This window comes from Oryx dammah, unplaced genomic scaffold (assembly GCF_014754425.2).
Source record: "Oryx dammah isolate SB20612 unplaced genomic scaffold, SCBI_Odam_1.1 HiC_scaffold_23, whole genome shotgun sequence".
Classification (NCBI taxonomy): domain Eukaryota; kingdom Metazoa; phylum Chordata; class Mammalia; order Artiodactyla; family Bovidae; genus Oryx; species Oryx dammah.
The window spans coordinates 61788703-61811093 of record NW_024070207.1 but is presented as its reverse complement, the minus strand read 5'-3'; the positions used below and the strand labels follow the sequence as shown (position 1 = coordinate 61811093).

The 22391-nt window shown below is 37.3% G+C and overlaps 1 protein-coding gene across 1 annotated transcript in view; it reads right to left on the bottom strand.

Annotated features, from left to right (window-relative positions):
• The window catches only part of HDX (highly divergent homeobox), a 227686-nt gene that overhangs the window by 22844 nt on the left and 182451 nt on the right, over positions 1–22391 (bottom strand). The window contains exon 6 of the mRNA XM_040265625.1: positions 11577–11656. Coding sequence (XP_040121559.1) covers positions 11577–11656 — 80 coding nt within the window. The remainder of the gene's footprint in view (positions 1–11576; positions 11657–22391) is intronic.

Sequence of the window (22391 nt, the reverse complement as noted above, 5' to 3'; positions counted from 1 at the left end):
CAGGCTTGGATAATTTTGAGTATTACTTTGCGAGCGTGTGAGATGAGTGCAACTGTGTGGTAGTTTGAACAGTCTTTGGCATTGTCTTTCTTTAGGACTGGAATGAAAACTGATATTTTGCAGCCCTGTGACAACTGCTAAGTACTCCAAATTTGCTGACATATTGAGTGCAGCACTTTCACAGCATCATCTTTCAGGATTTGAAATAGCTCAACTGGAATTCCATCATCTCCACTAGCTTTGTTCATAATGATGCTTAAGACCAACTTGACTTTGCATTCCAGGATGCCCGGTTCTTAGATGAGTGATCACACCATTGTGGTTCTCTGGGTCATGAACATTTTTTTTTCCTATAGTTCTTCTGTATATTCTTGCCACCTCTTCTTAATATCTTCTGCTTTTGTTGAAGAAGAAGTGAAGAAGTGAAGTCGTTCAGTCGTGCTTGACTCTTTGCCACCCCATGGACTGTAACCTACCAGGTTCCCTGTCCATGAGCTTTTCTAGGCAAGAGTACTAGAGTGGGTTGCCATTCAGTTCAATTCAGTCGCTCAATCGTGTCTGACTCTTTGCAACCCCATGAATTGCAGCACACCAGGCTTCCCTGTCCATCACCAAATCCCAGAGTTCACTCAAACTCAAGTCCATTGAGTCAGTGATGCCATCCAGCCATCTCATCCTCTATCGTCCCCTTCTCCTCCTGCCCGCAATCCCTCCCAGCATCAGGGTCTTTTCCAATGAGTCAACTCTTCGCATGAGGTGGCCAATGTACTGGAGTTTCAGCTTTAGCATCATTCCTTCCAAAGAAATCCCAGGGCTGATCTCCTTCAGAATGGACTGGTTGGATCTCCTTGCAGTCCAAGGGACTCTCAAGAGTCTTTTCCAACACCACAGTTCAAAAGCATTAATTCTTTGACACTCAGCTTTCTTCACAGTCCAACTCTCACATCCATACATGACCACAGGTAAAACCATAGACTTGACTGGGCGGACCTTAGTCAGCAAAGTAATGTCTCTGCTTTTGAATATGCTATCTAGGTTGGTCATAACTTTTCTTCCAAGGAGTAAGCGTCTTTTAATTTCATGGCTGCAGTCACCATCTGCAGTGATTTTGGAGCCCCAAAAAATAAAGTCTGACACTGTTTCCACTGTTTCCCCAACTATTTCCCATGAAGTGATGGGACCAGATGTCATGATCTTCGTTTTCTGAATGTTGAGCTTTAAGTCAACTTTTTCACTCTCCTCTTGCCATTAGGTTCATACAATTTTTGTCCTTTATTGTGCTCATCTTTGCATGAAATATTCCCTTGGGTACGTGAAATTTTCTTGAAAAAATCTCTAGTCTTTCCCATTCTATTGTTTTCCTCTATTTCTTAGCATTGATCACTGAGGAAGGCTTTCTTTTTTTTTTTTTTTAATGAACAAACTTCTATTATTTTTTTTTACTTTTTTTTTAAACTTTATTTTACTTTACAATGCTGTGTTGGTTTTGCCATACATCAACATGAATATGCCATGGGTGTACATGAGTTCCCAGTCCTGAACCCCCCTGCATTCTCCCTCCCCATACCATCTCTCTGGGTTATCCCAATGCACCAGCCCCAAGCATCCTGTATCCCGTATCAAACCTAGACTGGCAATGCATTTCTTACATGATATTATACATGTTTCAATGCCATTCTCCCAAATCATCCCACCCTTTCCCTCTTCATAGAGTCAAAAAGTCTGTTGACATACATCTGTGTCTCTTTTGCTGTCTCTCATACAAGGTTATTGTTATTGTTATTGTTACCATCTTTCTCAATTCCATATATATGTGTTAGTATGCTGTATTGGTATTTTTCTTTCTGGCTTACTTCACTCTGTATATGCTCCAGTTTCATCCACCTGATTAGAACTGACTCAAATGTATTCTTTTTAATGGCTGAGTAATACTCCATTGTGTATATGTACCACAGCTCTTATCCATTCATCTGCTGATGGACATCTAGGTTGTTTCCATGTCCTGGCTATTATAAACAATGCTGTGATGAATATTGGGGTACACATGTCTCTTTCAATTCTGGTTTCCTTGCTGTGTATGCCCAGCAGGGGGATTGCTGGGTCATAAGGCAGTTCATTTCCAGTTTTTTAAAGAATTTCCACAGTGTTCTCCATAGTGGCTGGACTAGTGTGCATTCCCACCAACAGTGTAAGAGGGTTCCCTTTTGTCCACACCCTCTCCAGCATTTATTGCTTGTAGACTTTTGGATCACAGCAATTCTGACTGGTGTGAAATGGTACCTCACTGTGGTCTTGATTTGCATTTCTCTGATAATGAGGGATGTTGAGCATCTTTTCATGTGTTTGTTAGCCATCTGTATGTCTTCTTTGGAGAAATGTCTACTTAGTTCTTTGGCCCATTTTTTGATTGGGTCGTTTATTTTTCTGGAGTTGAGCTGCCTGTGTTGCTTGTATATTTTTGAGATTAGTTGTTTGTCAGTTGCTTCATTTGCTATTATTTTCTCCCATTCCAAAGGCTGACTTTTCACCTTGCTTATAGTTTCCTTTATTGTGCAGAAGCTTTTAATTTTTATTAGATCCCATTTGTTTATTTTTGCTTTTATTTCCAATATTCTGGGAGGTGGGTCATAGAGGATCCTGCTGTGATTTATGTCAGAGAGTGTTTTGCCTATGTTCTCCTCTAGGAGTTTTATCACTTCTGTTCTTACATTTAGATCTTTAATCCATTTTGAGCTTATTTTTGTGTATGGTGTTAGAAAGTGTTCTAGTGTCATTCTTTTACAAGTGGTTGAATCCTCCAGTTCCATTATTGTTTCTCAAGATTGCTTTGACTAATCAAGGTTTTTTGGATTTCCATACAAATTGTGAAATTATTTATTTGTTCTAGCTCTGTGAAAAATACCGTTGGTAGCTTGATAGGGATTGCACTGAATCTATAGATTGCTTTGGGTAGTATACTTATTTTCACTATATTGATTATTCCAATCCATGAACATGGTATATTTCTCCATCTATTAGTGTCCACTTTGATTTCTTTAACCAGTGTTTTATAGTTTTCTATATATAGGTCTTTAGTTTCTTTAGGTAGGTATATTCCTAAGTATTTTATTCTTTTCATTGTAATGGTGAATGAAATTGTTTCCTTAATTTATCTTTCTATTTTCTCATTGTCAGTGTGTAGGAATGCAAGGGATTTCTCTGTGTTGATTTTATATCCTGCAACATTACTATATTAATTGATTAGCTCTAGTAATTTTCTGGTGGAGTCTTTAGGGTTTTCTATGTAGAGGATCAGGTCATCTGCAAACTGCGAGAATTTTACATCTTCTTTTCCAATTTGGATTCCTTTTCTTTCTTTTTCTGCTCTGATTGCTATGGCCAAAACTTCCAAAACTATGTTGAATAGTAGCAGTGAAAGTGAGCACCCTTGTCTTGTTCCTGACTTTAGGGGAAATGCTATCAATTTTTCACCATTGAGGATAATGTTTGCTGTGGGTTTGTCATATATAGCTTTTATTATGTTGAGGTATGTTCCTTCTATTCCTGCTTTCTGGAGAATTTTTACCATAAATGGATGTTGAATTTTGTCAAAGGCTTTCTCTGCATCTATTGAGATAATCATATGGCTTTTATTTTTCAATTTGTTAAGGTTTTGTATTACATTGATTGATTTGTGGATATTGAAGAATCCTTGCATCTGGGATAAAGCTCACTTGGTCATGGTGTATGATCTTTTTAATGTGTTGTTGGATTCTGTTTCCTAGAATTTTCTTAAGGATTTTTGCATCTATGTTCATCAGTGATATTGGCCTGTAGTTTTCTTTTTTTGTGGCATCTTTTTCAGGTTTTGGTATTAGGGTGATGGTGGCCTCATAGAATAAGTTTGGAAGTTTACCTTCCTCTGCAATTTTCTGGAAGAGTTTGAGTAGGATCGGTGTTAGCTCTTCTCTAAATCTCTGGTAGAATTCAGCTGTGAAGCAGTCTGGACCTGAGCTTTTGTTTGCAGGAAGTTTTCTGATTACAGTTTCAATTTCCGTGCTTGTGATGGGTCTGTTAAGATTTTCTATTTCTTCCTGGTTCAGTTTTGGAAACTTTTACTTTTCTAAGAATTTGTCCATTTCTTCCTCGTTGTCTATTTTGTTGGCATATAATTGCTGATAGTTGTCTCTTATGATCCTTTGTATTTCTGTGTTGTCTGTTGTGATCTCTCCATTTTCATTTCTAATTTTATTGATTTTATTTTCTCCCTTTGTTTCTTGATGAGTCTGGCTAATGGTTTGTCAATTTTATTTATCCTTTCAAAGAAACAGCTTTTGGCTTTGTTGATTTTTGCTATGGTCTCTTGTTTCTTTTGCATTTATTTCTGCCTTGATTTTTAAGATTTCCTTTCTTCTACTAAACCTGAACTTTTCCATTTCTTCCTTTTCTAGTTGCTTTAGGTGTAGAGTTAGGTTATTTATTTGACTTTTTTCTTGTTTCTTGAGGTATGCCTGTATTGCTATGAACTTTCCCTTTAGCACTGCTTTTATAGTGTCCCACAGGTTTGGGGTTGTTGTGTTTTCATTTTCATTCGTTTATATGCATATTCTGATTTCTTTTTTGATTTCATCTGTGATTTGTTGGTTATTTAGCAGCGTGTTGTTCAGCCTCCATATGTTGGAATTTTTAATAGTTTTTCTCCTATAATTGAGTTCTAATCTTACTGCATTATAGTCAAAAAAGATGCTTGGAATGATTTCAATTTTTTTTTTTAATTTATCAAGGCTAGATTTGTGACCCAGGATGTGATCTAAACTGGAGAAGGTTCCGTGAACACTTGAGAAAAAGTTGAAATTCATTGTTTTGGGGTGAAATGTCCTATAGATATCAATTAGGTCTAACTGGTCTATTGTATCATTTAAAGTTTGTGTTTCTTTGTTAATTTTCTGTTTAGCTGATCTATCCATAGGTGTGGATGGGGTATTAAAGTCTCCCACTTTTATTGTATTGTTGTTAATTTCCACTTTCATTCTTGTTAGCATTTGTCTTACATATTGTGGTGCTCCTATGTTGGGTCCATATATATTCATAATTGTTGTATTTTCTTCTTGGATTGATCCTTTGATCATTATGTAGTGTCCTTTGTCTCTTTTCACAGCCTTTGTTTTAAAGTCTATTTCATCTGATATGAGTATTGCTACTCCTGCTTTCTTTTGGTCTCTATTTGTGTGGAATATCTTTTTCCAGCCCTTCACTTTCAGTCAGTTTGTGTCCAGTGTTTTGAGGTGGGACTCTTGTAGACAACATATATAGGGGTCTTATTTTTGTATCCATTCAGCCAGTCTTTGTCTTTTGGTTGGGTCATTCAACCCATTTACATTTAAGCTAATTATTGATAAGTATCCCATTGCCATTTACTTTATTGTTTTGGGTTTGGGTTTATATGCCCTTTTTGTGTTTCCTGTCTAGAGAATAAACTTTAGCATTTGTTGAAGAGCTGGTTTGGTGGTGCTGAATTCTCTCAGCTTGTGCTTATCTGTACAGCTTTTGATTTCTCCCTCATATTTGAATGAGATCCTTGCTGGGTATAGTAATCTCGGCTGTAAGTTATTTTCTTTCATCACTTTAAATATGTCTTGCCATTCCCTCCTGGCATGAAGAGTTTCTACTGAAAGACTAGCTGTAATCCTTATGGGAATCCCCTTGTGTGTTATTTGTTGTTTTTCCTTTGCTGCTTTTAATATTTGTTCTTTGTGTTTGATCTTTGTTAATTTGATTAATATGTGTCTTGGGGTGTTTTGCCTTGGGTTTATCCTGTTTGGAACTCTCTGGGTTTCTTGGACTTGGGTGATTATTTCCTTCCCCATTTTAGGGGATTTTTCAACTATTGTCTCCTCAAGTATTTTCTCATGGTCTTTCTTTTTGTCTTCTTCTTCTGGGACTCCTATAATTCGAATGTTGGAGCGTTTCATATTGTCCTGGAGGTCTCTGAGATTGTCCTCATTTTGTTTAATTCGTTTTTCTTTTTTCCTCTATGATTCATTTATTTCTACCATTCTATCTTCTATTTCACTAATCCTATCTTCTGCCTCCGTTATTCTACTATTTGTTGCCTCCAGAGTGTTTCTGATCTAATTTATTGCATTATTCATTATATATTGACTCTTTTTTATTTCTTCTAAGTCCTTGCTAAATCTTTCTTGCATCTTCTCAATCTTTGTCTCCAGGCTATTTATCTATGATTCCATTTTGATTTCAAGATTTTGGATCATTTTCACTATCATTATTCCGAATTCTTTATCAGGTAGATTCCCTATCTCTTCCTCTTTTGTTTGGTTTGGTGGGCATTTCTCCTGTTCCTTTACCTGTTGGGTATTCCTCTGTCTCTTCATCTTGGTTATATTGCTGCATTTGGGGTGGCCTTTCTGTATCTGGCAGTTTGTGGAGTTCTCTTTATTGTGCAGTTTCCTCACTGTGGGTGGGGTTGTACAGGTGGCTTGGCAAGGTTTCTTGGTTAAGGAAGCTTGTGTCGGTGTTCTGGTAGGTGGAGCTGGATTTCTTCTCTCTGGAGTGCAATGAAGTGTCCAGTAATGAGTTATGAGATGCCAATGCTTTTGGAGTAACTTTGAGCTGCCTGTATATTGAAGCTCAGGGCTGTGTTCCTGTGTTGCTGGAGAATTTGCATGGTGTGTCTTGCTCTGGAATTTGTTGACCCTTGAGTGGTGCTTGGTTTCAGTGTAGGTATGGAAGCATTTGATGAGCTCCTATCAATTAATGTTTCCTGGAGTCAGGAGTTCTCTGATGTTCTCAGGATTTGGACTTAAGCCTCCTGCTTCTGGTTTTCAGTTTTATTTTTACAGTAGTCTCAAGACTTCTCCTTCTAGACTGCACTGTTGATAAAACATCTAGGTTAAAGATGAAAAGTTTCTCCAGATTGAGGGACATCCAGAGAGGTTCACAGGGTTACATGGAGAAGAGAAGAGGGAGGGGGGAGTTAGAGGTAACCCAAATGAGATGAGTTGGAATCAAAAGAGGAGAGAGCAAGCTAGCCAGTAATCACTTCTTTATGTGTGCTCCACAGTCTGGATCGCTCAGAGATGTTCACGGAGTTATACAGAGAAGAGGAGAGGGTAAAGGAGACAGAGGTGGCCAGGAGGATAAAAGAGGGGAATGAAAAGGGGAGAGACAGATTCAGTCAGTAATCTGTTCCCTAAGTGTTCTCCACCGTCTGGAACACACAGAGATTCACAGAGTTGGGTAGAGAAGAGAAGGGGGAGGGAGGAGACAGAGACAACCTGGTGGAGAAAAAGGAGAGTCCAAAGGAGTAGAGAGCAGTCAAGCCAGTAATCTTGCTCTCAAGTAAAAATGGGTACTGAAAATTGGGTTTTTGAAAGTACAAAATTGATAACAAATACCAAAAGCAAAGATTAAAAATCTAGAGTAGAGGTTGGATTTTCAAAAATACAATATTAAAGAAAAGGAGAAGAAGCAAGAAAAAAAACAAAGTAACAAGAACTTTTAAAACTGTACATATATACATATATGAAGTTTGCTTTACAAATAGGGTCTTTTTTTTGAAAACTAATACTAGGTTATAAAAATGAAAATTAAAGGAAAAATAGAGGACTTAAAAATTAAAAAATGTTAAAAAAAAAGAAGAAGAAGAAAAGAAAAAACAACCCCCCCCCAAAAAAAAGAATGATGGTAAAAATAGTAAAGATATATCTAGGACTTTCTCTGGTGTTGTTGTGGGCAGTGTGGGGTCAGTTCATTTTCGGATAGTTGCTTGGACTGGCTTATATTTCTCAAGATCTATAGGCCCCTTCCTATGTAGTCCGTACTAAAGACAGGGTTTTAATCTATTGCACCTGTCACTTCCGAGGCAGTTCCCTCTGTTTTAGCTTCTTCTGTTTGCTGGTCTCTTCAGTGTCTGATTTTCACCCTAACACAAGGGGTGCAGTGGTAGACACGATTTTTTAGGCTCACTTGTTCAGTCGTGCTCCAGGAGGGGGGGATGCTGCAAACAAATAACACTGGCATGTGCTCGCAGTGTCTCAGCCATGCTGGGCCTGCCCCCACTCAGGCGCACACAGCTCAGGCTCTCGGTTGCTCTGCTGGGAACCATCTGAGGCCAGCCCTGGGCTGCATGCACCTCCCAGGTCTAATCCACTCAGGCTCAGGCTCTCAGTAGTCCTCAGAGGCGCAGACTCGTTGGGCCTGCGTTTTGTGACCTTCCCAGCTCCAAGTAGCTCAGGTGTTCAGCAAGAGCCTTTGCTGTGACTTATTGTCTCTCCCATCCCTACTCTCAGTTTTCTGGGTGTACAACTGGCACACCTTCTCAGGCAGATGATGACTGTCCAGAACCCCAAGAAGTCTTAGTTAGCAAAGAAGCATGTTTGCAGTTTGGTAGTCAATGTCTCTCTGGTGCTGCTATTGCCCCCTTCTGGCCCTTCCAGCTCTGGCTGCCTGTCACCGGAGGGGAAGGTTCTGCAGCCAGCTAATTCTGTTCAGTCCTTTGTTCTGTGCGTGGTCCTGGTGGTGTCTTATGTTAGCACTTTTCACATGGTAGCTGTCCCACAGTCTGGTTTGCTAGCCCAAGTTAGTTTGTTCTGGTTACACTCAGGGCATTTGGGCCCGATCCTTAATAAGCAATGCAGCCTGCGCCTCCCTGCCCAGCCCCCACTTGCCAGTGGCAGATGCAGCGTCTGTGCTGCTTCTCTGCTGGGGGAGTTACCGTTGGGCTCATAATCTGTGAGTTTTAATTATTTATTCATTTTTCCTTCCTGTTATGTTGCCTTCTGTGCTTCCAAGGCTCGCCACAGACTAGGCAGTGAGAGTGTTTCCTGGTGTTTGGAAACTTATCTCTTTTTGAGACTCCCTTCCCAGGATGGAGCTCCCTCCCTCCCTCTTTTGTCTCTTTTTTTGTCTTTTATATTTTTTCCTACCTGTTTTTGAAGACAATGAGCTGCTTTTTTGGGTGCCTGATGTCCTCTGCCGGAAGTTGTTTTGTGGAATTTACTCAGCATTGAAATGTTCTTTTGATGAATTTGTGGGGGAGAAAGTGGTCTCCCCGTCCTATTCCTCCTCCATCTTAGGACCACCAGGAAGGCTTTCTTATCTCTCCTTGTTATTCTTCAGAACTCTGCATTCACATGGATATATTGTTCTTTTCCTCCTTTGCCTTTAGCGTCTCTTCTTTTCTCAGCTGTTTGTAAGTCTTCCTAGACAACCATTTTGACAGTTTTACATTTCTTTTTCTTGGGGATTATCTTGATCTCTGCCTCTTGTACATTGTCATGAACCTCTGTCCATAGTGGTTCGTGACATTGTACAGGAGGCAGTGATCAAGTCCATCCTCAAGAAAAAGAAACTGCCCTTAGCTTCAGAATTGTTGTACAGCATAGTTTTATAGTATCTTGCACACAGTAGGTACTAATTAAATATTTATCAAAAGAATTAACATAACAGCTTAACATCAATGGAAATAATGGCTGATAAGCTCCAACCATAGAATCGCTAATCATAGAATTCTTTTTAAAGAAAACCAAAACCAAAACCCAAAGACAAAATCTGCTTCAAATTTTTTTTTGTATATGAATGATGCAGTTAAAAAAAAAGAAATTTAAACATTTAAACCCTGACAGCCCAAAAGAAAATTTTAAAAGAGAAAAGCTAAGCTAGACTTAGTCACTAGGCAGTCTTTTAAGAACAATCACATTAATAGCAACATGTCACAGGCAGAATTTGAAATCAAATTTCCTAGCCAGAAATTGATATGGTGATTTAAAATCACAAATGAACATGGAATATTTGATATATTGCCTTTGGGAATATGATACCATAACAGAGTTTGTTACCAGCAGGCTTCTGAGTCAGTAAGGAAAGCTACAAAGGAATTGCTTTGTACTACTGCCTGGAGATGAATCTAATGTTTTGTTTTCTATTATAATAACTATAAACTTGGGGCTTACTCATGCTGGCTCTCCCCATAACATAATGATTTGATATTTTTTTGGTGTTATTGTTTAGGTTTTTCTATTTGGATAGGTTCTGGGCAAAAAGAGATAAGTAATCAAGGAAGAAGGCTTGAGGGGCCACTGTATAGATTTGTGCATATAAATAGGTCTTGTATGTCTTTGTGATTTGACATCCATGAATAATTGGGGACACTCAAAATTATAGGCAGAGGAAATCAACCTTTGAAAATTTGAAGTTTTGTCTCTGAAAATCAATTTTTTTAAAAAAAATAAATTAGGTGCTTAAGTGACTGTGAGTCATCCCATGCCTGGACTTCATTCATTGTTTTCAAATGTCTGCCACAAGGGAGATTCAATGCTGAGAAATTCAGACAGAAAATGAGCATGTCTTTAGGGGAACAAAGTTTCCAATTTGTAAATAACTGCATATAATTTGTAACAGTATTACTCAAATCTAGAGAAAAGGAGATTATTAGATAGTGGAATTAAGAATATTGGCACAATTAATAATTGTAGAAAACAATTATTACTAGCTATCTAATGAAAACACAACTTTGCCTCAAAATAAAATCTTATTTTCCTATATGTCCATTCAATTTATTTAGGTCAACCATCAACTTAAATCAGGACTGAAATCAGTAAAATACTATCCTAAACTACAATCTGTATGTGGAAAACACTGTTATAAATTGTTTATATATAACAAAAAGAACAAAACTGTATTTTATGTGCTCAAGTTTTATTAAAGTGATGTGACAGAATTATAATGCTAGATAAATAATATTCGTAGTGGAAGCCAGGGTAAATCTTGAAGTTACAGCCATTTTGTAACACAAAAATCCATTATATGGACTGATTGTAAAGATTACAATGAAGCAAAAACATTGATTTGAAAACAAAAACAACAGCACAATGATATTTTCCTTTATGTCTGACTTTGGGTTAATACCATCTTGATTTCTGAATTACTTGGTTGAGTCAGAATATAAACAGATACTGCTAAAACAACTGCTTCAAGAGCATCTCTATATACCAATAATGTTTACATTTTTACAAAACCTAGTTTAATCCACACGTAGGCTGTGTCTGCTTGCTACTCAGTTTTTTAATACTACCTTTCCTCTATTACTACAATTTTTAAGATGACTAACTGAGTCCAATTTAACTTAAAATAAGAAAAGTTTCCATACAGTGGAGACAGGTATGGTCTGAACAGAGAACACAAGAATCAGGAATCCATGGATACAAGTTCTAGAACTAAGAATGACTTCTTTCATGGTCTCATGCTAAACTTTTAAAATTCTGCCATCTGTCAAATGAGAAGAAATTGGCTATTTGCTGAATATGTTGAAGCAAAATAACTTATGTTTAAAATGTCACATATATAGTAGGCATTAGGTTTTCATATTTGCAAAGTTCTTACATTAAAAAAAGGTACAAATGCTATCACTTTAAATTTCATTTATTAAACCCTATAAGATACATTATTGCATTGGTAACAGATTTGTTTTGATTTGTGAAGCAAGACTTTTTTTCTGACAATGCTGATATTGTCACCAATGGGAAATAAATCCTTGCAATCCATCATGTGATGAGGAAAGAATCCCAAAGTGTACGTACCACATTATCTGCAGATACTGCATGGTGGTTCTCTTCCTTATGAGCTCTTGCCTCATTTGGAACAACTTCATTTGACTCCTCTACAGAAACAAAGAAGGCCATGATTTCATTTTTCATTCCTTAAATCTTTATTGCAAACTCTTTTTTTTTTTCAAAATAACTTTAATAATTTCTCTATTGTAAAAAGACACAAATGGCAATTCTACTTCTAAGAGTGTATTCTAAGAAAATATGTGTGGATGTGATCAAATTTAAGGATGTCATCACTGTGATGTTTATAATTGAAAAATCTGAAGTGTTTATATGGTTAACAATAGAGGCTTGGATAAATCATGTGGGGCTTATCCTTACAGTAAATGCTATAAAAGAACTAAAAAATGAAGTAGAAGAATAGTTGATAATAAAGAAAATATTCATACCTATAGGAAAGAGAAAAACTGACGGTGACAAAATCTACTATGTAGGTACACCGTGATCTTAATTTTGTTTAAGAGGAAAAGCATATATTTTCATGGAAAAAAAAAGACTGACACTATTTACACCAAGGCATTGCCATTATTATTTCTGAATGGAATTACAGACAACTTTTATTACTCTTCATTTTGTCTAATTTACTTGCTTTGATAATTCTTATTTTCTTCCATTTGTTTATTTATATTTAAATACTTTCTACAATAAACATGTAGTGCTCATTTTAATAAGAAACAAGTGATAAAAATAATGTTCAAATACATGATATGAAACTATAAATATAGCACATTTTCAAGTTTGTAAAAAGGAATGTGTATACTAGTGTACACAGACACACATAAATGATCCTGTATATATGCAAAGAGAAAGCACTGGCATAAGTAGTTTCTCACCCCCATGCCAAGAATGGATATGACTGAGGGGTATGATTTTTTTTTCTAATTTTTTCATTGTATGTTCCAAAATTTTCTATAATGAACGTGTATTCCTTTTATGATCAAAATTTAGTACCCCCATACTGTAAGGGGCTGGGCAAGATGAGCTAACCTCCTCTCATGGACACACCAAAATTGCAACTATTTACAGAGCAACTACCCTTGAGAACAATATAAAGACAAGCAGAAAAGATCAACTGCTGGACATATAATGAAGGGATCACAAGAAAAGGGGTCAGGTGGGTGAAGACACAGTATAGTGAAGACCTATACCCTTGGGGAAGATGACCCACAAACAGGAGGACAACTATAATTGCAGAGATTCTCTCCCAAGGAGAGAGGGATCTGAGCCCCACATCATGCGCTCCAGTCTAGGAGTCTTGCACTGGGAAGATGAGCCCTCAGAATGTTTGACATTGAAGAGCAGCAGGGCTTACATTCAAGAGAGTCAGAGGGCTGTGGGGAAAAGGCTCCATTCATAAAGGGCACACAAAATCTCACCCTCCAAGATCCAGGGCAGAAGCAGTAATTTGAAAGGAGCTTGGGTTCTGATCTTGAAAATCCTCCTGGAGGCAGGAGGCAAATGAAATTTACCTTGGAAACATAGAAGTTAGCAGTAGCCATTTAGGGGAGTTCATTCCACCATAAGTATACTGGTGCTGGTAAGCACTATTTTGGAATCCTCCCTCTAGCTTATTCTTGCCAGGACTCACCCCAGCCCCCAGTTCTGAGATGCCCCAGGCCAAATAGCTAGCCAAGTGGGGACACAGTCTCACCAACCAGCAGACTGATTGCTTTAGGAGCTCCTAAACTCCTAGTTGCTCCAGGACCTGGCGACATCTACCAGAACGCCCAGGACCTGGCCCAGGTCAGCAGTGCACTTGCACTAACCTAGGACTTCCAGGGCCCTGAAGCCAGAGACTGTGGGACCCAACTCTGTTTACCAGTGAATGGCACTTTTGCCACTTTTATTCAACATAGTATTGGAAGTCCTAACCAAAGCAATCAGATAACAAAAAGAAATAAAAGATATCCAAATATGAAAGGAACAAAGAAAACTGCTACCATTTAAAGATGTTATGACACTGTACATAGAAAATACTAAAGTGAAAGTGAAGTCACTTAGTCATGTCTGACTCTTTGCAACCCCATGGACTGTAGCCTACCAGGCTCTTCCGTCCATGGGATTTTCCAGGCAAAAGTACTGGAGTGGGCTGTCCTTTCCTTTTCCAGGGGAGCTTCCCAACCCAGGGGTTGAATCCAGGTCTCCTGCATTGCACAGATCCTTTACCATCTGAGCCACCTAAAGACACCATCAAAAAGTACTAGAACTCATCAATGAATTTGGTAAAGTTGCAGGACAGAAAATTAATATGCAGAGATCTGTTGTGTTTCTATACACTAATAGTGGATTAGCAGAAAGAGAACTTATGAAAACAATCCCATTCACAATCACATCAAGAAGCATAAATTACCAGGGATATATCTAACTAAGGAGGTAAAAGATCTATGCTCTAAAATTATAAGATACTGAAGAAAGAAATTGAAGATGACAAAACAGATGGAAAGAAATTGTGTTCATGGGTTGGAAGAATTCGTATTGTTAAAAGAACTATACTCTGCAAGGTAATCTAGAGATTCAACATGTTCCCTAACAAAATACCAATGGCATTTTTTAAAGAACTAGAAATATATCTAAAATTAGTGTGGAAACACAAACAACCCTGAATAGGTGAAACAATTTTAATAGAACAAAAAAAGAGATATCATGCTCCCCGATTTCATACTATCTACAAAGCTACAGTATTCAACAGTAAGTGTCTATCACAGACACAGATACATAGATCAATAGAACCAAATACAGAACCAGAAATGAACCCACACTTATATGAGCAATTAATTTATGACAAGAGAGGCAAGAATATACAGTGGAGAAAATATAGCTTCTCCAATAAATACTATTGAAAAAACTGGACAGCTACTTCAAAAAGAATCAAAATAGACTATTTTCTCACAGCATATACAAAAACTCAAAACAAATTAAAGATGTACCTGTAATATCTGAAATCATAAAACTTCTACTAGAAAACATAGGTAATTTGCTCTTTGACATTGGTTTCAGCAATATTTTTTGGATATATATCCTCAATCAAGGAAAACAAAAGTAAAAATAAACAAATGAGACTACATCAAAACAAAAGTTTTCACACAGTGAAGGAAACTCAATAAAATGAAAAGGTCACCTACTGAAATGGGACAAATTATTTGTAATGGATGTATCTGATAAGGGATTAAGATCCAAAATATACAAAGATCTCATAGAACTCGATATAAAAAATACAAACAACCTAATGAAAAACTGACATTTTTCAGTGGGTAAACATTTTTCCAAAGAAAACATATGGATGACCAACAGGAAAAGACGGTCAATATCACTAATCATCAGAGAAATGCAAATCACAACAACAGTGAGATATCACTGTACATCTGTCAGAAGGTCTGTTATGAAAAAGATAAGAAATAACAACTGTTGGCCAGTATGTGGAGAAAAGGGCACCCTCCTGCACTGTTGGTGGGAATGTACATTTGGTGCTGGCAGAAACTATGGATGACAGCATGAAGACTCCTCAAAAATTAAAAAATAAAACTACCATGTAATCTTGTTGCTGTTGTTCAGTTGCTCAGTCATGTCCAACTTCTTTGGACTGCAGCATGCCAGGTCTTCCTGTCCTTCACCATCTCACAAAGCATGCTCAGACTCATGTCCATTGAGTCAGTGATGCCATCCAACCATCTCATCCTCTATCATTCCCTTCTCTTCCTGCCTTCAAACTTTCCCAGCATCAGGGTCTTTTCTAGTGAGTCAGCTCTTTGCATCAGGTGGCCAAAATTTTGGAACTTCAGCATCAGTCCTTCCAATAGATATTCAGGGTTGATTTCCTTTAGGACTGACTGGTTTTATCTCTGTGCAGTCCAAAGGACTCTCAAGAGTCTTCTCCAGCACCACAATTCAAAAGGATCAATTCTTCAGTACCCAGCCTTCTTCATGGTCCAACTCTCACATCTATACATGAATACTGGAAAAACCATAACTTTGACTATAGGAACCTTCGTCAACAAAGTGATGTAACATGGCTGTGTGTTATAGATTAAAATTGTTAGGAGAGTAAATCCTAAGAGCTCTCATTGCAAGGAAAATTTGTTTTCTATTTCTTTAACACTTTTTTCTATTCGAGGTGAGGAGCTTTTACAAAAACTTTCGTGGTAATCATTTGATGATGTATGCAATATGTCAATTATATCTCAACAAAATTGGAAAAGGAAGTTAGCAAACTGTAAATCTGAATGAGTAGTCAATGCCTGACTGTCACATTAAATAACAATAAGACAACAATGAAAAAAAAAAAACTCAATAGTTTAAAAATGAGAAAAGAAAAAAATTAAAAAAAAATCAATTCCAAAAAATCACTTGTACTAAAAAGCTTCATGCTGAGCTAGAAGAAGTGGCTAATTCACAGCATAGTGTACCTACAAGATAATCCTTTGTCTTAGATTTCTTCCACTTCTACCCCTTAGAAAAACAGATGAGTAATGTTTCTCTCTTTTATTTCTGAACACCATATCATGAACATTATTTGGATAAATTAGTGGAAGTTCTCATCTCCTTGGTAATGAACAATTTAATTCACCATAGAAAGCAGAGCAAAATAGTTATCACTCCTAAGATTTTTTGAGTCCATTTCTTCCCATGGAAAGATATATGAGTCCCTGTATGAACATGGAAGATGACTAGGAGGTAATCACTGCTCATTCAGGAACTCACATATGAGTGCATTGAGAACCAAAGATATTCATGGAAAATTTACCAGAGTTTTAATACAAATTCTACTATAAACTCATTTTTTTTCTAGAAAAGAGTGGTTTCTAGGCTTCCAGTTCAAGATGGCAGAGTAGAAGGACATGTGCTCATCTCCCTCCTGCAAGACTGTAAGAGCACCAAACTTGCAACTAGTTGTTAAACAATCATCTACAGGAGGACACTGGAACCCACCCCCCCCCAAAAAAAAAAAAGATACTTCAAGTCCAAAGACAAAGAAAAAGCCACAGCAAGACAGTAGGAGGGGCACAGTCACAGTAAAACCAAATCCCATACCCACTGGGTTGGTGACTCACAAACTGGAAAACAATAATACCAAAGAATGTCTCCCAATGTTGTAAAGATTCTAAGCCTCACGTCAGGCTTCCCAGCCTGGAGATCCAGCAAAGGGACTAGAAATCCCCGGGTAATATGACTTTGAAGGTCATCAGTGTTTGACTGCAGACCTTCCACAGGACTGAGGGAAACAAAGACTCCACACTTGGAGGGCATAAACAAAGTCTTGTGCTCACAAAAACCAGGGGAAAGAAGCAGTGACTCCACAGGAGACTGAACCAGACTTACCTGCTAGTGTTGGAGGATCTCCTCTTGAGTGTGGGTAGGCAGTGGCTAGTTACAGGGACAGGGGTATTGGCAGCAATAGTCCTGGAAGGTGCCTCTTGTAAGTTCTCTTGGAGGTTGCCATTAAGCCTACCATAGAGCCCGTAGACCGCAGAGCTGGGTCTTTTCAGGCCAATCAACCAACAGGGAGGTAGAACAACCCCACTCATCAGCAGGTAATTATATTAAAATTTTGTTCCACCAGAGTCTTATTCCACCAGAGCAAGACCCAGTTTTCCAGTCCCTCCCATGAGGAAGCTTACACCAACCTTAGTCTTATCCACCAGAAGGCAGACAGAAGAAGCAAGAAGAACCAGAGTGGCTAGAATGAAAGTCACGTTACAGAAAGTTAATGAGAATGAGAAAGTATAGAGTTATGTCCCTGTTGAAGGGCCAAGGTAAAAATCCCAGAAAAGCAACTAAGTGAAGTGGAGATGGGCAACTTTCTAGAAAAATAATTCAAAATAAAGATAGTGAAGATGATCAAGATTCTTGGAAACAGAATGGAGAAGATGCAAGAAATGTTTATCAAAGACCTAGGAGAACTAAAGAAAAAACAGAGATGAACAATACACTAGAAGGAATCAATAGCAGAATCACTCAGAAAGAAGAATGGATAAATGACATGGAGGACAAAAAGGTGGAAATCACTGCTGCAGAACAAAATATAGAAAAAAGAATGAAAAACCAAATGAAGACAGCCTAAGAGACCTGTGGAACAACTTTTAACACACCAACATTTGCATTACACAGTGTCCCAGCAGGAGAAGAGAGAGAGAAAGGCCCCAAAATATTTGAAGAGATAATAAAATAGTTGAAAACTTCCTTGACATGGGAGACGAAATAGTTAACCAAATCCAGGAAGCACAGAGTTTATCCCAGTCAGAATAAACCCAAGAAGGAACACACCAAGGCACATAGTAATCAAAATGACAAAAATTAAACATAAAATATTAAAAGCACCAAGGGAAAAATGACAGATAACAGAGTTCTTAACAGGTACTTCCGTAAGGTTATCAGCTGATTTCTCAATAGAAACTCTACAAGCCAGAAGGGAATGGTGCAATATAAAGTGATGAAAAGGACCAACCTACAACCAATAATACTTTACCCAGCAAGACTCTCATTCAGATTTGACGGATAAATGAAAAGCTTTCTAGATAAGCACAAGTTAAGGAAATTCAGCACCACAAAGCAAGTTTTAACAAATGCTAAAGGAAATTCTCTAGGCAGGAAACACAAGAGACAGAAAAGACCTACACAAAATAAACCCAAACAATTAAGAAAATGGTAATATGATCATGCTGCTGCTAAGTCGCTTCAGTCGTGTCCGACTCTGTGTGACCCCATCAACAGCAGCCCACCAGGCTCCCCCGTCCCTGGGATTCTCCAGGCAAGAACATTGGAGTGGGTTGCCATTTCCTTCATATCAATAATTACCTTAAATGTAAACAGATTAAATGCACCAATCACAAGACAGATTGGCTGGGCTGATGAAAACGTGTGCATGTATGGACTTCCACTTACCACATCACTTTACTTAACCCCCCAAATTGTATGTAATTATTTTGTATTGTTAGGTTAATCATGTTTCCTTTATGGTTTGCAATTATAATTATATAATTATTTATTTTTTGTCTGGCTATTGATTGTGAAAACTGATGAACATCCTTTCCTATTGTGATTATGCAAATATTATTTGCTTAATATCTTGTATCATGATTGGTCAACAGAAAATAATGGAATTCTCAGTCACTAAAACTACCATTTAATAGAAAGACCTGAATCACTTTTTAAAATACAGATGCATATCAGAAATATCTTGGAATTTTTTGAGAAATACAAATGCCCAGGTATTTTTCCAAGCTCCAGATGTATTTCTAATGATCAGCCATGTTTAAAAACAACTGGACTATATGATGATCTTTTATCTAGTTTGTTTCACTTTTTCTATTGCATATTCAGTGCTCTCATTTCATTTAGTTTATGTTTCCAACTTCTCTATCTCTCTTTTTGTTGTGTTCTTTCTCAAAACTTTATACCAAAATCTTTGGTATACATCTGTATTTAAATAATATGTATAATATAACATACATTAGAAAAATTTTGTATTTTTTCATAGCTAAATAATTTACGATATTTTGATTCCACTTGTTTGACTTAGTATGAATAGGATGCTAGATTTCCAATTTATATTCACTCAAAACTTTGATATAATTAATTCCATGCAAAATATATGGCATCTAATATTGTTGCTAAAAGTCTAGAAAATTTATCATCTTAGTAATTTTTTAAAAAACCTTCTAATCCAAGTCTGAGATATAAAGAAATACTATATTGTAAAAAAAAAACAAACAGGAAATTAATATATGATACAGTATTATTATTAACTAAAGTACAGATTTTGTTCAAATTTCACACACAAAAAGAGTGGTTCCTAGATAAAGGAAACCTTATTCATTATTTTGACATTTCAAATCACTGCACTTCAAGTCCTGTGTAATCAGCAACTAAATTAAATAAAGGAAGGGAAAATTGTCATCAGATTTAGCTGCAGAGTTTGTATTAGTATTTGTGCCCTCAGAATAGGAATTATATTGCTCATCAACTGATTATTACTGGTATCATTCCTTAGAGATTTGCCTTACATTTCTGTACTCACTTGCTCATAACTTGGTACATGGTTCTGCTTTACTAGCAAAATATTCACTCATTATTTGATTCTTTTGTAAGATACATATAAAACTGTTTTTAGGATTTATAAAATAAAAAGGTATGGAATTACATAGCTGAATAAGGCACATTTTCTTTTGCTTACTGATAGTTTACATATTCAGAGAAGGCAATGGCAACCCACTCCAGTACTCTTGCCTGGAAAATCCCATGGATGGAGGACCCTGGTAGGCTGCGGTCCATGGGGTCGCTAAGAGTCGGACACGACTGAGTGACTTCACTTTCACTTTCCACTTTCCTGCATTGGAGAAGGAAATGGCAACCCACTCCAGTACTCTTGCCAGGAGAATCCCAGGGTCAGCAGAGCCTGGTGGGCTGCCGTCTATGGGATCGCACAGAGTTGGACACGACTGAAGTGACTTAGCAGTAGCAGCAGCTTACATATTAGTAAAAGTTTGAAAGCTAAACACTGTCAACGTGTCTGGTTATTATTCAAAAAAAGCAGCTCTCTTAATTGGAAAATAAGTAGAATTACTAATAAGTGAAAACTCTAGAGGGCACTCTATGTGGTAGCCATATGCTCACACTAAGTAATTGTATGTAGAATTATCTTTCATGTGCACACCCACATACAAAATACATACAGCTGAAAGAGACCATTTATAAAAGTTAACGTTATAGATGTTAAATGTTCCTATCCTTTAGATAGCTTGCCTCTCAGGATAGTATAAACTTTTTAGACTTCCTCAACCATAAAATATATTTGGTAGACATAAAACTTGAAATTAAGAAACTGAGTCATCTATTACTTTTGCTGAAGTTTGTAGTTGGGTGGGTGGGGAGGGGTGAGGGCCTTCCAAGGTGGCACAATGGTAAAAAAAATCCGCCCACCAATGCAGGAGATGATGCAAGAGATGCAGATTCAATCCCTGTGTTGAGAAGATCCCCTGGAGTAGGAAATGGCAACCTGCTCCTGTATTCTTGCCTGGAAAATTCCATGGACAGAGGATCCTGGTTAGCTACAGTCCATGATGTCCCAAGGTGTCTGACATGATTGAACAATTGAGCACAAACATAGGGGTAGGTGAATCCTGTTAATTTTTTCTTTATCAATCCCAACCACATCTCCTTTCACTTTATCTCCATACATGGAAAGATGAAGGAAATGGAAGAGACAAAGGTGAGAAGTAGAAGGTGGAAATTAGAGGTAAGTCAGAAGCTCTGTATCAGGAAAGTATCTAATTTCCTAGAAGCAAAAGATGGACTTGAAACTCCTAAAAGATCACCAGCACTGTTTCATGACTTTGGCTAACCTTGCTTTTTACTGTGTTCTAAAAATCCCTTATTTCTGCTTGTAGTTTTTTTCCTAAAATATTTTAAAGTGATTTTGATTGTTTTATGAAATAAAAAAATGTGAGCCCTGATTTAAAGACATTTTTTTTCTTCTAAAACATTTAGAAGGCTCTAAGTCTATTGAATCAACAGCTGGTTATAAAGGACTCTGAGTTTCAAGTTTTTAGTTTTTTTGAAATATTATAGTATGTCAAGTTACTGTGCTTATCCTGTCTCTATATCTCTAAGACATAATTAATGAAGACTCAAAGCAAGCATGTATTTGACTAGATTTTCATAATTGGAAACAAATATGGTTAGCATATTTTAATGTTATTATATTAGTCTAGGCTGGATAATACAATTTACTTGTCACAAAAGAAGCACACAGTTAAATCAAACACATTAGTATTCTCCATCAGCAAAATGAAGACAATAACAAGAAATAACCAGTAGGAACTCTTACAGAAAAAGACCCTTCTCAGTATTTGAAAATTCTTTCATGCTTTTATTTTGCAATTTCTGATGAGAATGAAAAAATTATCATGAAGCAATGAAAAATAAGCCACCAAGCGGAATTCTAGGCAATTTCACTTCCCATCAAGTGTTTTTTGATTTATGCATTAAATTATCTCTCCATCTTCTCATTACATTATGTCAGTCGTGAGTCATGTGCGACCCCATGGACTGCAGCCCACCAGGGTCCCCTGTCCCTGGGATTCTCCAGGCAAGAACACTGGAATGGTTGCCATTTCCTTCTCCAATGCATGAAAGTGAAAAGTGAAAGTGAAGTCACTCAGTCGTGTCTGACTTCTAGTGACCCCATGGACTGCAGCCCACCAGGCTTCTCCGTCCATGGGAGTTTCCAGACAAGAGTACTGGAGTGGGGTGCCATTGCCTTCTCCTATTTTCAGTCTTGCTTACTTTGCCAACTACTTGCGAACATGCTATTAAATGACAAAGGATGCCCATGTAGTAGCAGTGGTCTATTAGCAATCTTAAAATTAATTCACTTTTCTTTCCAATTAACTAATTATTTTTTAAAATCCCCTTTTAGATGGGTGAGTTGGAGTTGGGGAATGAAACCCCCCTTAGGGGCTTTTGTAGTTTCCTTTTATCAGAATATTTCCACATAGCATTCCTACCCACACAGAGAAACACACGTATCTCAACAGCTCCTCTGTCCCTCAAGTAGCCGCCAGACATTATTCTTTAAGGATCTATTTAGAATCACTGAAAACATTCAAGTATTCTCAGGTACATGCAATTTGTAAAGACTAAAAGAAGATAAAAATGGCTTCATGAACCAACTGAATTAGAATTAAGGGGTTTATTTATTTATCTCCTTTATTTTCCTTGCATCACAGTTTAGCTATACATTAAATTCTGTGTTAATATCTTCATCAATATAAAATGTTGAGAGAGAGA